This window comes from Pholis gunnellus (genome assembly GCF_910591455.1).
Source record: "Pholis gunnellus genome assembly, chromosome: 19".
Classification (NCBI taxonomy): Eukaryota; Metazoa; Chordata; class Actinopteri; order Perciformes; family Pholidae; genus Pholis; species Pholis gunnellus.
Genome location: NC_136546.1, coordinates 21,540,760 through 21,555,039, shown reverse-complemented (window position 1 = coordinate 21,555,039; position 14,280 = coordinate 21,540,760). Strand labels below are relative to the sequence as shown.

The following is a 14,280-nucleotide window of genomic DNA, read 5'->3' as shown; positions in this document are numbered from 1 at the left end:
GCTGTTCTTACTGTTCTTGAAAAGCTGACTAGTTTGGATTTTAGTGCAGCGAATGCGAAGCCCAGAATCACATGTCTGACTAAGTCTGTCTGGAAAGACTAGTCGGAGCTTCAGTTCAACTAGTGCTGACAAAGACCAAACCAGTGGAGACAATCGAGGATATGGAATAAACGCTCAATCAAAAGGACTCAATCTTTGCGCTGTAACAAGTCGGGTTACGTACGTCAGCGTGTCTCCATCGTTTGATGTTCTACTGAACATCATCTGAAGATGATCCAAAGGAAGTGAACACATTGTAGATTATGAGACATGTTTAATTGATTTTATTCTACACCTCCAGTTACATAACACATCTGCCCTGACATACATGAAGATAAATATTTAAACATGAAAACATGACATTGACTTCAAAAGAACAGCTGCTGGGAAACGTTTTATAATCCGGTCAATGATAAATAATAAAACCCGAAGGACCAGTTCATGAGAAGTGACCGCCGCTACAGGAAGCCTTCAAAAACAAAACCAGTGAAAGTTATTCAAGTTTAGAAGAGATTTTATATTTGCTTACATCGCTCCAACTCTAACTGTTGTCTTGCCTGAACAAAGGCTAGTTCAGCCTCCCGAAGATGTGCATCTTGTCTTAACTTTTGGTTTTTGTTGCTCAAATGTCAAACCAACTCCAAGTCCAGTCAAAACAGCGGCCATCTTGGAAACTTTGACTGACTCACCGGGGGACGCTACCTCTGAACATGTAGCAACTTCTACAGGTGCCTTTGCAATCCCCACTGTGAGCCCTTAATGTGTCCAACAATTCCTCTTTACTTCATTTCAAGAGCTGATCTTTTGTGTAAGAATTTAGCAATTCATCATTTGGAGACTGAACAAAGTCTTCAATGAAGCCATTTCATCAGTTCACCTGCAACCTTTGAGGCACTTTTCCAACAAACTACAACGAATAAAGTTTTCCACCACAAACCTAAAGGATGACTGGCTGCTCTAAGTAAGGAACCCATCTCCTCTGACTAACTGACTAACCAGGTCTAGACTTCATGCAGGATAAATTAAGCACAAAACCCAGTAACCCGGTTAACCTTCAGCAAGCTGAAAATCACCTCGACATGTCATGGAAGTGCCCCCGAGCCACTGCTCTGACCACGTACTGCACCAAAACAACAACAACAACAACAACAACAACAAGGGTAAATGAGAGACAACGCATCGCTTATGCCCATCAGGAAAAGGGTTCCAAATGACTCACAAGCCTGTACTACTGACAGCAGGTCACAAAACACAATTTAACCAAAACATCTGTGTGGAAAAACTCCCTTTAACAAAGTTACATTTAACTATTTCTCAGTACTAACCTTTCCAAATCCCAGACAAGCCCCCGTTGGGAACAAAAAGGGAGCCACACAGATATCTAACCCAAAGCAGTTTAATTAAGCTCCACAACTTCAGCATAGTTGAAACAAGGATGAGGCTGGTGCAGCAGGCCCTGCTGTGCTTTAGGCCTTCTCCAAGCTCCAATCAGATGGGCTGCTATGAGCAGGTGAACGTCACAGCTCCTCCCACCAGGAAACATCCCAGAGCAGGAACACAGTCAGTGGGAGGGTCCTCACAATATTTAACAGGTGACTGGTTTCAGGTGTAATGACCGAAGCTAAGCTAACAGGCTAAGAAACTTGCTAACTGGAGAACTTTATTTTTCCCTCTATATACCTTTTTATTAAAGTGTTAGCGATTAGCTCATCAGCTACAGCTTCTTATATTTACACGTCACTTTGTGTCGCAGCCACCTCATAACAGTGGACGTCAGGTGAGTGAGCAGTGATGTCATAGTGCAGGAAACGGATGAGTCTCATAGGAAGTGGCAGAGTGCAGATCAGTTTGAGTCTGTGGACTCCGACCAGACGTCTGATCTCCAACCTGCAGAGCTGCATCAGAGGGTGAGGAGGACCTGAAGAGAAGACACAGACAGACCTGTTAGACAGACCTGGACCCGTTAGAAAGACCCGTTAGACCCGTTAGACAGACCCGTTAGACCTGTTAGACAGACCTGTTAGACAGACCCGTTAGACAGACCTGGACCTGTTAGACAGACCCGTTAGACCTGTTAGACAGACCTGGACCCGTTAGAAAGACCCGTTAGACCCGTTAGACAGACCCGTTAGACCTGTTAGACAGACCTGTTAGACAGACCCGTTAGACAGACCTGTTAGACAGACCTGTTAGACAGACCTGGACCTGTTAGACAGACCTGTTAGACAGACCCGTTAGACCTGTTAGAGAGACCTGTTAGACAGACCCGTTAGACCCGTTAGACAGACCTGTTAGACAGACCTGTTAGACAGACCTGGACCTGTTAGACAGACCCGTTAGACCCGTTAGACAGACCCGTTAGACCCGTTAGACAGACCTGTTAGACAGACCTGTTAGACAGACCTGTTAGACAGACCCGTTAGACCCGTTAGACAGACCCGTTAGACCCGTTAGACAGACCTGTTAGACAGACCTGTTAGACAGACCTGTTAGACAGACCCGTTAGACCCGTTAGACAGACCTGTTAGACAGACCCGTTAGACCCATTAGACAGACCTGGACCTGTTAGAAAGACCTGTTAGACCCGTTAGACAGACCCGTTAGACAGACCTGGACTCTCTTTATGAAGCGTAGGATCAACACTAAAGGTTTGTTTTTATAGATCACAACCTTTGCGTGGGAAGTGGCTTACATGTGCTACACAACGGTTATAAATGATCCCTGTTCTGTGGACTTCCTACTTAAACCCCGCCCCAAACTCAGCCAGCCAATCAGAGTGAGGCACCACTTCGTACAATTTTCTAAAACTCAGGGTCTTTTATAGAAACCTTTCTTAGGAGCACAGAAACATCTTTTAGGAGCTCATCAACTTTTAGGGAACAGAAACCTTTTTAAAAAGAAAGAAACTTTAATCAGAGCACAGAAAACGTTTTAGGAGCTCAAACTGTTATTTAGGGGAACAGAAACCTTTCTGGAAACTAGAACATTTTTCGGAACTCTGGAGTGACCTCAGCCCTGCCCAACCATAGTTACTGTTGCTATGGCCATTTCCTGTCAATTGTCAGTGGTGTTTTGTTTCTTACAGGCTTTCAGTTTGATCGGCGCCCAGTCGCTGCAACTCTCCAGAACCTCCAGCAGCTGAGAGCAGAGACGGACATGACTGACATAGTCCAGGAGCATTGAGATGATCGGACCAGCTGCGAGGCAGAAGGATGAGCTGGAGACGGCCTCACAGAACTGAAACAACAGAGGAGACCCTTTGTCCAACACATTCACATGCTCTGATTTGTGCAATTAGACAGATGTGTATATTTGTGACCTGCATTTCTTCGATGGGATGGCTTGATGGCCTGACGGCCAGGTGACTTTTTTGGCCATACGGACAGTGGAAGCAGGGCCGGGCATCGCAGCCGTTGTCCAGCAGCAGCTTGAGCATCGGCAGAGACTCCATTTTGAGCAGCATGGCCACCGGGAACCTGGACGGCTGGGTGGAGATCTTAGCGTTGACGTTGGCGCCGTACCTCAGCAGCAGTGTTGCCATGTCCATCCGGCCAAGCTGGACGGCAATGAGCAGCGGGTTGAAGACGTCCAGGTTGGGGTCAGCTCCGGCCTCCAGCAGCATCTTGGTGGCCTGCAGGTTCCCGTTGATGACGGAGAAGTAGACCGCCGTAATCCGGCGGTCCTTGTACATCTTGGAGCGTTCGTCCGACAGCTTGGTGTTGACATCGAAGCCGGACTCGATCAGCAGCTCCATGATGTCATCACTGTTGTTCTCTGCAGCAATGTGCAGAGGACTGATGCCGCTGTGCTGGATTCGGACCCTGCTGGTCACCGGGATCAGCATCGACACAATTCTGGAAAAATGAAAAGTACCTGTGAGGGAGATTACCAGCAGAGTCAGACAAGTTGGGCCGATTGTGGGTTGGTCTAGCCCTCTGACACCAGAAAACCAAACACTGTTTTTACTGTAGAGAGATTCAAGTTTGATCTTTAAATATGGTGGAGGAACTTCTCAATCACAGAGTTCCAGTTGATTTAAACGTATCAAAGAAACACCAAACAGTTAAGGTAAGACAACACAAGATAAAACGGTGACGGACAGGAAGTCTCTCAGACCGTGAATGTTTGTTCTGAACAGCCACATGGAGAGGCAGCAGGCCCGACTTCATGGATTGGTTAGTGTCAGCTTTCAGAAACAGCAGCGCATTCACAGCAGAAACACGGCCGTTCTTACAGGCTTCAAAGAGTGGCGAGGCTCCATCTCCTGCCTGTCCATTTATATCTGCACCTGAGGGACAGAAACACCTTAACATCAGCTCCTGATAGACATAAAGAGAAGTCATGGACTGGTTTAGATCATGGACCTTCCTGAGCCAGGAGGTGGATGAGGTCGGTGTGTCCGTGCTGTGCAGCGATGAAGAACGGTTGGATGCCGTAGATGTTTTTGGTGTGAAGATGGGCTCCGGCCTGCAGTAACATCTTGCAGAGCTTCAGTTCTCCACATCTGCAGGCTTCATGAAGAGCACTTCCTCCCTGAATGCTGCAGCGATTCACCTGAGCTCCAGACCTCAGCAGCAGATCTACAATGTCTTCATTCGATTGCTCACAGGCTGAAAACAACAATAAAAGCGTCACTTTTTTCAGACCAGAAGGTGTTTGTTACATGTTTGTGATCCAGTGCCTCATGATTCTGTCCCTATAAACCATTTCCCTGGTTTCCCTTTTACAACAGTGACATCACAGCATCCCTCAGCAGGCTCTGTGATGTCACTGTGACGTCAGCTCACCTCTGAACAGCGGCGTCTCTCGGTCCTTGTTGGCGATGTTTGGGTCAGCTCCGTTCTTCAGGAGAAAATCGACACAAGAAACGTTTCTTCGGCCAACGGCCAGCAGCAGAGCGGTCTGATTCTTTAAAGTACATCTGTTCACCGAGTCGGGATGAGCTGAGGGCAGACAGGCTGTGTGTGACTTCATGGTTGAGTAGAACTCTTAAATCATTTAATTGAGATAGATAACATGCTTATCAATGAGAAAACACAATAAAAAGGATCAACCACATAAATGTCCATATTTAACCTTTTACATAAACACACATATTAATGCATACATACACCATATATGCACATACACACACACCTACTAAAGTCTTCGATAACTAAAGAAATACAGTGAAAAATGTTTATTTATTATGTGTGAGATTTTTAAAATGTTTCGAGTGTAAGAAGTAAAAACTTCACAACACGAACCAAAGGATCGTCAGAGAGGAGTGAAGATAGATCTGGTGTTGGTATTCATTAGGATTTGTGATAGTCTATTATTATTATTATTATTATTATTATTATTATGATGATGTAATGGAGGGGTCACATGATACAGTTGATATAATCAGCTGTTCACCTCTGCCTGTTGAAAAGCGGGTCAGTGATCAATATTCTGTGACCTTTATAATAACTGGATCTCAATCAATCACTTGAGTCAGACAAAGCAAACTCAAACTGTCAGCGACTCAGTTTGTTTCCTGATGTTCTATTTAGTCAAGAAAGAGAAGGCTTGAGAAGAAGCATCACTGGAAGAGGACGGAACTAATCGATGTATAATGTCGACTATAATAAAGTTTAATCATGGAGATAAATCACAGCGTCAGTCAGGCGACCCTACAGCTGGATGTTAAAGGAATGTCTTGTATTCACTGCTGTTTAGATCTCATCTTTCAAGTTGCTGCTGCTTTGCTGATGTGATGCTTGACGGATGAATTTCATTTTTTTTTAAATACACAAACACTGTATTGAAGAAAATCAAAAGGGAAATTAGAGGAAAATGAGTCAAATAAATGCTGCTGTTGCTAGTTTTTAAATGGAGGAAAAAAGAAACTAAACTCACTGCCTTGGTGAATAAAATGAAAGAGCTCAGACCAAAAAGAAAGGAGAACGCCTCACATGTGCAAACCCATGTTGAGAGTTCAAGTGAACTGTGTGAAAATGGCACCATGTCATGTGACACGATGGACCAAATAAACTAAGTGAACGGTTTCCAGCATTGTGGAAGACAGAGACACATTTCAAAGGGATGTTAAACATGGCTGAATTAATCTGATTAACCTCTAGTACCAATGAATGCAATGTCCATAATCATGACAGAGGATGTCCAAGATGATGGAAAACCAAGCAACAGTGTGTCCAATGTGATGTTGAAGGAATTCAGAAGACGTGTTCTCCTTCCCTGAACTCAAGGAATGGAATGGGTTTATGCATTATAAAAAGCATGCGGTTGAAGAACAAAGCATGAACTAAATAAATTCCTCTCCTTATTAGACAACCAGAAAGCAGCTCCTCACCTCTGATGAGGATTGCGACACATTGCAGCGGTCCGTAAAAAGCAGCTTCATGAAGAGCAATCCAGCCTTCATTATCCGGCGCCATCAGACTGCTGGACTTCTGTCCAACCAAAGCCATCAGACCCTCTGCATCTCCGTTCATAATCAGGGACTGCAGATGACTGAACTGTCTGAAATAAAAACAGAAGGAATAAGCCTTTTTGAAGAACAGAAAAAAAATTGAAACTGTAACTAATTAACATCTAAACATCCAACTTTTGTTGAAGGACTCAGGTCAGTAAGTAATGATTGGGTAACCAACAGATGCTAAATCCTTAATCTACCAGACTGAAGAGTGTGGAGGACCACACGTGGCAGTTAGGAGCAGATGAAACATCTCACTCTGTTGGGAGTCAATACATAAGTCCAACTGGTTGGTCATCATAAATGAAGCAGAGAGAACCTCTGAGGACAATGAAACAAAGATATGAAGGAAGGTATGACTCCACCTAATGTACCAACAGAACCTACCCACTTACTCCAGGTCCATCAATCTGTCTGAGTGGGCTCATCGTCCACCCAGAGAGGGCAACAACAAGCTCATCGTCCACCCAGTTGTTGACTGTTTGCAGAGGTTGTCTATTTACAGAAGTTTTGACCTCGTATCTGGTCTGTTTGGTCTCAACTGACTCACCTCTTCGGGGCTTCATAGAAGAACTGGCCTGTTGGGGGCCTTGCACAGGGAGGGACATCGGGGGGGTCTGGAGGTTGAGGTTGGGATGGAGGGACATTGTTCAGGTGTCTGGGGGGTTCAGGAAGTCTCCGTCTGGGGTTTGATCCACTGAGCACAACTGGGGCTGAGGTTGATGTTGTGCTCTGATCACAAAGGCTTCTCTCCACAGCGATTTGTAGCAGCTCCTCATCAGTCAGCTCACTGTAAACACTGTAGTCGTCCAGGTTCATGTTGGATCTATCACTCAGAAAAAGAAAACCGTTATGAAAACCTTCAGACTGAAGTCTCCTTGATATCTAGCAGCAGTGTTCCCCATTAAATCCACAGCTACTGCGATAAATCAGTGCTCTGCATGGAAACAGCAGCCGGTTATTTGAAGCTCAACCTGCTGCCAAATGTGAGATCAGTGAATGAAGTTATGGAGGTCAGTGGTGTTTCTTTCTCTGTCCTCCAGCCAAAGTTCAGACTCACTGAGAGCCGACTATCCGCCTTCAGACAAGATATAGAAACTACAACACACTTCGAATGTGTTGTCAACAAACACATCTATGATCATATTCTCTACTTTATACTATAAATACAATTCTCTTTGACCTGTGACTTAATCAGCTCCTTCACCATAAATTCACCTCCACAACAATAAATAAGATATTATAATAAATACATCAAATAATGACTTCATAATAAAAAACAAACAAACATTGGAATACATAACTCAACAAAGACACAATGATAATACAATATTACATCAGTAATAAGTAACAATACAACATTGCAGAAGTAAACAACATACAAAAGATTGACAGTGTGCAGAGTTCATGTTTAAAGCTTTCAGTAGACACATATGTGAGTAAGCAGCTTTATTTATGAGAAGCAGGACAACAAACAGGTGATGAAACACAAACTGTCTTACTGTGAAACGCTCCAGTCCTCCTCTCTGTTCTCTTCTGCAGCAGCAGGTCTGTGTTGGTCTTTAAGGGTCTGCTGGTTTCATGTCTTCACATGCTTCCTGCAGAAAGCTGCCAAAACGTTGACACCGATGCTCTGCTGGCCGAAGGTCAAAGACAGTCAAGTGTGTCTAGGACCTGATGAAGTTATTCTTACATAGAACTGTTGGTCAGCTGACCGGAATCTAAATGTTTACGGAATTACCTCTATAATAACAACAACAACAACAACAACAACAATCTAAATCTATTAATTCTAAAATTAGAATTCACCTCCAAACATTAAAGTCCAAAATATGAATGGAAAAAGATGAATAGACACATCTGATTATATGATTTGTTGATCGATGGATAATGAATCAGCTAATATTTTGTTAATCCTTTTTAAGCCATTCCTCAAAAATGATTTTTAAAAAAGACAATTATTCTCTGAAATGTGAAGATCTCCAGATCCTGAAAAAAAAGTTCATAAAACCAAACAAATAGTTCATTCCTTCAGAGGGTTGAGAGAGAAACTGGTCGTATACAGGTAGAGGACAGAGCCAAACACAGAGAGACAGGCGCAGAAGGATTTATGAAGGAGATCCAAAACTTGCCGAGCAAGAAAGTCCAAAAACGTGTAAAAAACAAAACAAGGAACGAGCAAAACAGGATCAGGATCTCAAAAAAAACAATCACGGGGGAAAACACAGAGGAGAGCTGAGCTGAGCAGGATTAACACAAGTAACATACCATAATAATCACAGCAGAGCAGGAAACACAGCAGACAAACCCACACTGAGACGCACAGGGTTTAAGTACACAGGTGAGCTGCAGGTGAGGAGACACAGGTGGGATCAATCAGGGGCAGACAGTCACACAGGAAGGAAACGATACAAAGGCAGGAAGTGAAGAGAACCCAGGACAAAAAAAATATGAAATGTGGTCTATATGAAGAGTTTATGACGATATGAAATGTGGTCTACATGAAGACTTTATGACGATATGAAATGTGGTCTACATGAAGACTTTATGACATTTGAAATGTGGTCTACATGAAGACTTTATGACATTTGAAATGTGGTCTATATGAAGACTTTATGACATTTGAAATGTGGTCTATATGAAGACTTTATGACGATATGAAATGTGGTCTACATGAAGACTTTATGACGATATGAAATGTGGTCTACATGAAGACTTTATGACGATATGAAATGTGGTCTACATGAAGACTTTATGACATTTGAAATGTGGTCTACATGAAGACTTTATGACATTTGAAATGTGGTCTATATGAAGACTTTATGACGATATGAAATGTGGTCTATATGAAGACTTTATGACGATATGAAATGTGGTCTATATGAAGACTTCATGACGATATGAAATGTGGTCTACATGAAGACTTTATGACATTTGAAATGTGGTCTATATGAAGACTTCATGACGATATGAAATGTGGTCTACATGAAGACTTTATGACGATATGAAATGTGGTCTACATGAAGACTTTATGACATTTGAAATGTGGTCTACATGAAGACTTTATGACATTTGAAATGTGGTCTATATGAAGACTTTATGACATTTGAAATGTGGTCTATATGAAGACTTTATGACGATATGAAATGTGGTCTACATGAAGACTTCATGACGATATGAAATGTGGTCTACATGAAGACTTTATGACGATATGAAATGTGGTCTACATGAAGACTTTATGACATTTGAAATGTGGTCTACATGAAGACTTTATGACATTTGAAATGTGGTCTATATGAAGACTTTATGACGATATGAAATGTGGTCTATATGAAGACTTTATGACGATATGAAATGTGGTCTATATGAAGACTTCATGACGATATGAAATGTGGTCTACATGAAGACTTTATGACATTTGAAATGTGGTCTATATGAAGACTTCATGACGATATGAAATGTGGTCTACATGAAGACTTTATGACGATATGAAATGTGGTCTACATGAAGACTTTATGACATTTGAAATGTGGTCTACATGAAGACTTTATGACATTTGAAATGTGGTCTATATGAAGACTTTATGACGATATGAAATGTGGTCTATATGAAGACTTCATGACGATATGAAATGTGGTCTACATGAAGACTTTATGACGATATGAAATGTGGTCTACATGAAGACTTTATGACATTTGAAATGTGGTCTATATGAAGACTTCATGACGATATCAAATGTGGTCTACATGAAGACTTTATGACGATATGAAATGTGGTCTATATGAAGACTTTATGACTGTATGAAATGTGGTCTACATGAAGACGTTATGACAATATGAAATGTGGTCTACATGAAGACTTTATGACAATATGAAATGTGGTCTACATGAAGACTTTATGACAATATGAAATGTGGTCTACATGAAGACTTTATGACAATATGAAATGTGGTCTACATGAAGACTTTATGACAATATGAAATGTGGTCTATATGAAGACTTTATGACGATATGAAATGTGGTCTACATGAAGACTTTATGACATTTGAAATGTGGTCTATATGAAGACTTTATGACTGTATGAAATGTGGTCTACATGAAGACGTTATGACAATATGAAATGTGGTCTACATGAAGACTTTATGACAATATGAAATGTGGTCTACATGAAGACTTTATGACAATATGAAATGTGGTCTACATGAAGACTTTATGACAATATGAAATGTGGTCTATATGAAGACTTTATGACGATATGAAATGTGGTCTACATGAAGACTTTATGACATTTGAAATGTGGTCTACATGAAGACTTTATGACAATATGAAATGTGGTCTACATGAAGACTTTATGACGATATGAAATGTGGTCTATATGAAGACTTTATGACGATATGAAATGTGGTCTACATGAAGACTTTATGACAATATGAAATGTGGTCTACATGAAGACTTTATGACGATATGAAATGTGGTCTACATGAAGACTTTATGACATTTGAAATGTGGTCTACATGAAGACGTTATGACAATATGACATGTGGTCTACATGAAGACTTTATGACAATATGAAATGTGGTCTACATGAAGATTTTATGACGATATGAAATGTGGTCTACATGAAGATTTTATGACAATATGAAATGTAGTCTACATGAAGACTTTATGACGATATGAAATGTGGTCTACATGAAGACTTTATGACGATATGAAATGTAGTCTACATGAAGACTTTATGACAATATGAAATGTAGTCTACATGAAGACTTTATGACAATATGAAATGTAGTCTATATGAAGACTTTATGACGATATGAAATGTGGTCTATATGAAGACTTTATGACGATATGAAATGTGGTCTATATGAAGACTTTATGACGATATGAAATGTGGTCTATATGAAGACTTCATGACGATATGAAATGTGGTCTACATGAAGACTTTATGATGATATGAAATGTGGTCTATATGAAGACTTTATGACGATATGAAATGTGGTCTACATGAAGACTTTATGACGATATGAAATGTGGTCTATATGAAGACTTTATGACGATATGAAATGTGGTCTATATGAAGACTTTATGACGATATGAAATGTGGTCTATATGAAGACTTTATGACGATATGAAATGTGGTCTATATGAAGACTTTATGACGATATGAAATGTGGTCTATATGAAGACTTTATGACGACATGAAATGTGGTCTATATGAAGACTTTATGACGATATGAAATGTGGTCTACATGAAGACTTTATGACGATATGAAATGTGGTCTACATGAAGACTTTATGACATTTGAAATGTGGTCTACATGAAGACTTTATGACATTTGAAATGTGGTCTATATGAAGACTTTATGACGATATGAAATGTGGTCTATATGAAGACTTCATGACGATATGAAATGTGGTCTACATGAAGACTTTATGACATTTGAAATGTGGTCTATATGAAGACTTTATGACGATATGAAATGTGGTCTACATGAAGACTTTATGACATTTGAAATGTGGTCTATATGAAGACTTCATGACGATATGAAATGTGGTCTACATGAAGACTTTATGACGATATGAAATGTGGTCTACATGAAGACTTTATGACATTTGAAATGTGGTCTATATGAAGACTTTATGACGATATGAAATGTGGTCTACATGAAGACTTTATGACGATATGAAATGTGGTCTATATGAAGACTTTATGACTGTATGAAATGTGGTCTACATGAAGACGTTATGACAATATGAAATGTGGTCTACATGAAGACTTTATGACAATATGAAATGTGGTCTACATGAAGACTTTATGACAATATGAAATGTGGTCTACATGAAGACTTTATGACAATATGAAATGTGGTCTATATGAAGACTTTATGACGATATGAAATGTGGTCTACATGAAGACTTTATGACATTTGAAATGTGGTCTACATGAAGACTTTATGACAATATGAAATGTGGTCTACATGAAGACTTTATGACGATATGAAATGTGGTCTATATGAAGACTTTATGACGATATGAAATGTGGTCTACATGAAGACTTTATGACAATATGAAATGTGGTCTACATGAAGACTTTATGACGATATGAAATGTGGTCTACATGAAGACTTTATGACATTTGAAATGTGGTCTACATGAAGACTTTATGACGATATGAAATGTGGTCTATATGAAGACTTCATGACGATATGAAATGTGGTCTACATGAAGACTTTATGACATTTGAAATGTGGTCTATATGAAGACTTTATGACGATATGAAATGTGGTCTACATGAAGACTTTATGACATTTGAAATGTGGTCTATATGAAGACTTCATGACGATATGAAATGTGGTCTACATGAAGACTTTATGACGATATGAAATGTGGTCTACATGAAGACTTTATGACATTTGAAATGTGGTCTACATGAAGACTTTATGACATTTGAAATGTGGTCTATATGAAGACTTTATGACGATATGAAATGTGGTCTATATGAAGACTTCATGACGATATGAAATGTGGTCTACATGAAGACTTTATGACATTTGAAATGTGGTCTATATGAAGACTTTATGACGATATGAAATGTGGTCCATATGAAGACTTTATGACGATATGAAATGTGGTCTATATGAAGACTTCATGACGATATGAAATGTGGTCTACATGAAGACTTTATGACTATTTGAAATGTGGTCTACATGAAGACTTTATGAGTATTTGAAATGTGGTCTACATGAAGACTTTATGACTATTTGAAATGTGGTCTACATGAAGACTTTATGACTATTTGAAATGTAGTCTACATGAAGACTTTCTGACTATTTGAAATGTGGTCTACATGAAGACTTTATGACTATTTGAAATGTAGTCTACATGAAGACTTTATGACTATTTGAAATGTGGTCTATATGAAGAAGCCTCCAGGTGGTTATGGGAGCAGTTCTACATAAGACATGTTGAAAGAGGATCTAAATGTTTAACCAAAGTCTTCAAACAGAGAAAACTGTGAAATGCTCAGTGGGATACATTATTATTATTATTATTAATACTTCATCATCTGATCAACAGAACAATAAGTGACAGCCAGAAGATAGCGACAGCATACAATAGTATGACTGTGGAATAAAGAGGTAAAATATCATTTAGAACTAATGAAATAAAAACACAGTCCTGAAGTCAAGTTCTTGAACATTTGAATCATGAACTCTCTGATCCTAAAACTGTGAATGAGTTTGGTCTCCTACAACCAGCCGTCACCATGGAAACCGGTTCAGCTGCTGCAGTGCAGGGCGTTATCCCGGGTTAGTCCGGTTCTGGTCCGGGTTCAGCCCGGTTCTGGTGATCCAGACTTTATCCCGTCAGCTTCACAAGTCTCCATTCATATTTCTGACTATTCTACCGATCCCAGATCGAACCGGACCTACAGGAGCTTAGAGACCGTGAAAGAGGTTCTGAAGTCCGGATCGATGAGCTTTACATTGATCCGGTAATGTGTGTAACGTGTGTAACGAGTGTAACGTGTGTAGCGTGTGTAACGGGTAACGTGTAACGGGTGTAACGTCCTCCGTGTTTCTCAGTGATATGAAGGCTGCTGGTTCACTCCGCGTGGGCCGACATGAGTCGGTGATGTTTGTCGGTGATGTTTCAGGGTTTCCGCACTGCGAGCTTTAACCGACACAGACGCGTTAAAGCGCAACAGATGTAGCGCAGTCCGGCGTGACGCTCCTAACGGACAGCACGGAACGTAGAACCGGGTCCGGACTGGAACTGAACGAG

General features: G+C 40.4%; 1 protein-coding gene across 2 annotated transcripts; it reads right to left on the bottom strand.

The window, feature by feature from the left end:
* Positions 1-308: 308 nt before the first annotated feature.
* Positions 309-8,064, bottom strand: LOC306711761 (ankyrin repeat and SOCS box protein 2-like). Of its 2 annotated transcripts, none has more exons than XM_079180791.1 (9): positions 7,999-8,064; positions 7,047-7,322; positions 6,374-6,543; positions 4,827-4,982; positions 4,404-4,649; positions 4,156-4,327; positions 3,359-3,893; positions 3,123-3,276; positions 309-1,957 (listed from the first exon to the last, which is right to left on the bottom strand). In XM_079180791.1, the coding sequence occupies exons 2-9, from the start codon at positions 7,313-7,315 to the stop codon at positions 1,770-1,772; spliced, it is 1,890 nt and encodes a 629-aa protein (XP_079036917.1). In that variant the 5' UTR covers positions 7,316-7,322; positions 7,999-8,064; the 3' UTR covers positions 309-1,769. The 2 variants fall into 2 exon arrangements, with proteins under 2 accessions (XP_079036917.1, XP_079036918.1); XM_079180792.1 differs by having other exon boundaries at positions 4,156-4,321.
* Positions 8,065-14,280: the final 6,216 nt, after the last annotated feature.

What these genes read in the sequence shown, in the direction of transcription:
- LOC306711761 (XM_079180791.1), bottom strand. Translation starts at nt 7,315, where the DNA reads ATGAACCTGGACGACTACAGTGTTTACAGTGAGCTGACTGATGAGGAG. An exon ending in AGAGACGCCGCTGTTCAGAG is followed by an intron (nt 4,650 to 4,826) that starts GTGAGCTGACGT and finishes TGTTGTTTTCAG; the next exon opens with CCTGTGAGCAATCGAATGAA. An exon ending in ATCCCATCGAAGAAATGCAG is followed by an intron (nt 3,277 to 3,358) that starts GTCACAAATATA and finishes CTGTTGTTTCAG; the next exon opens with TTCTGTGAGGCCGTCTCCAG.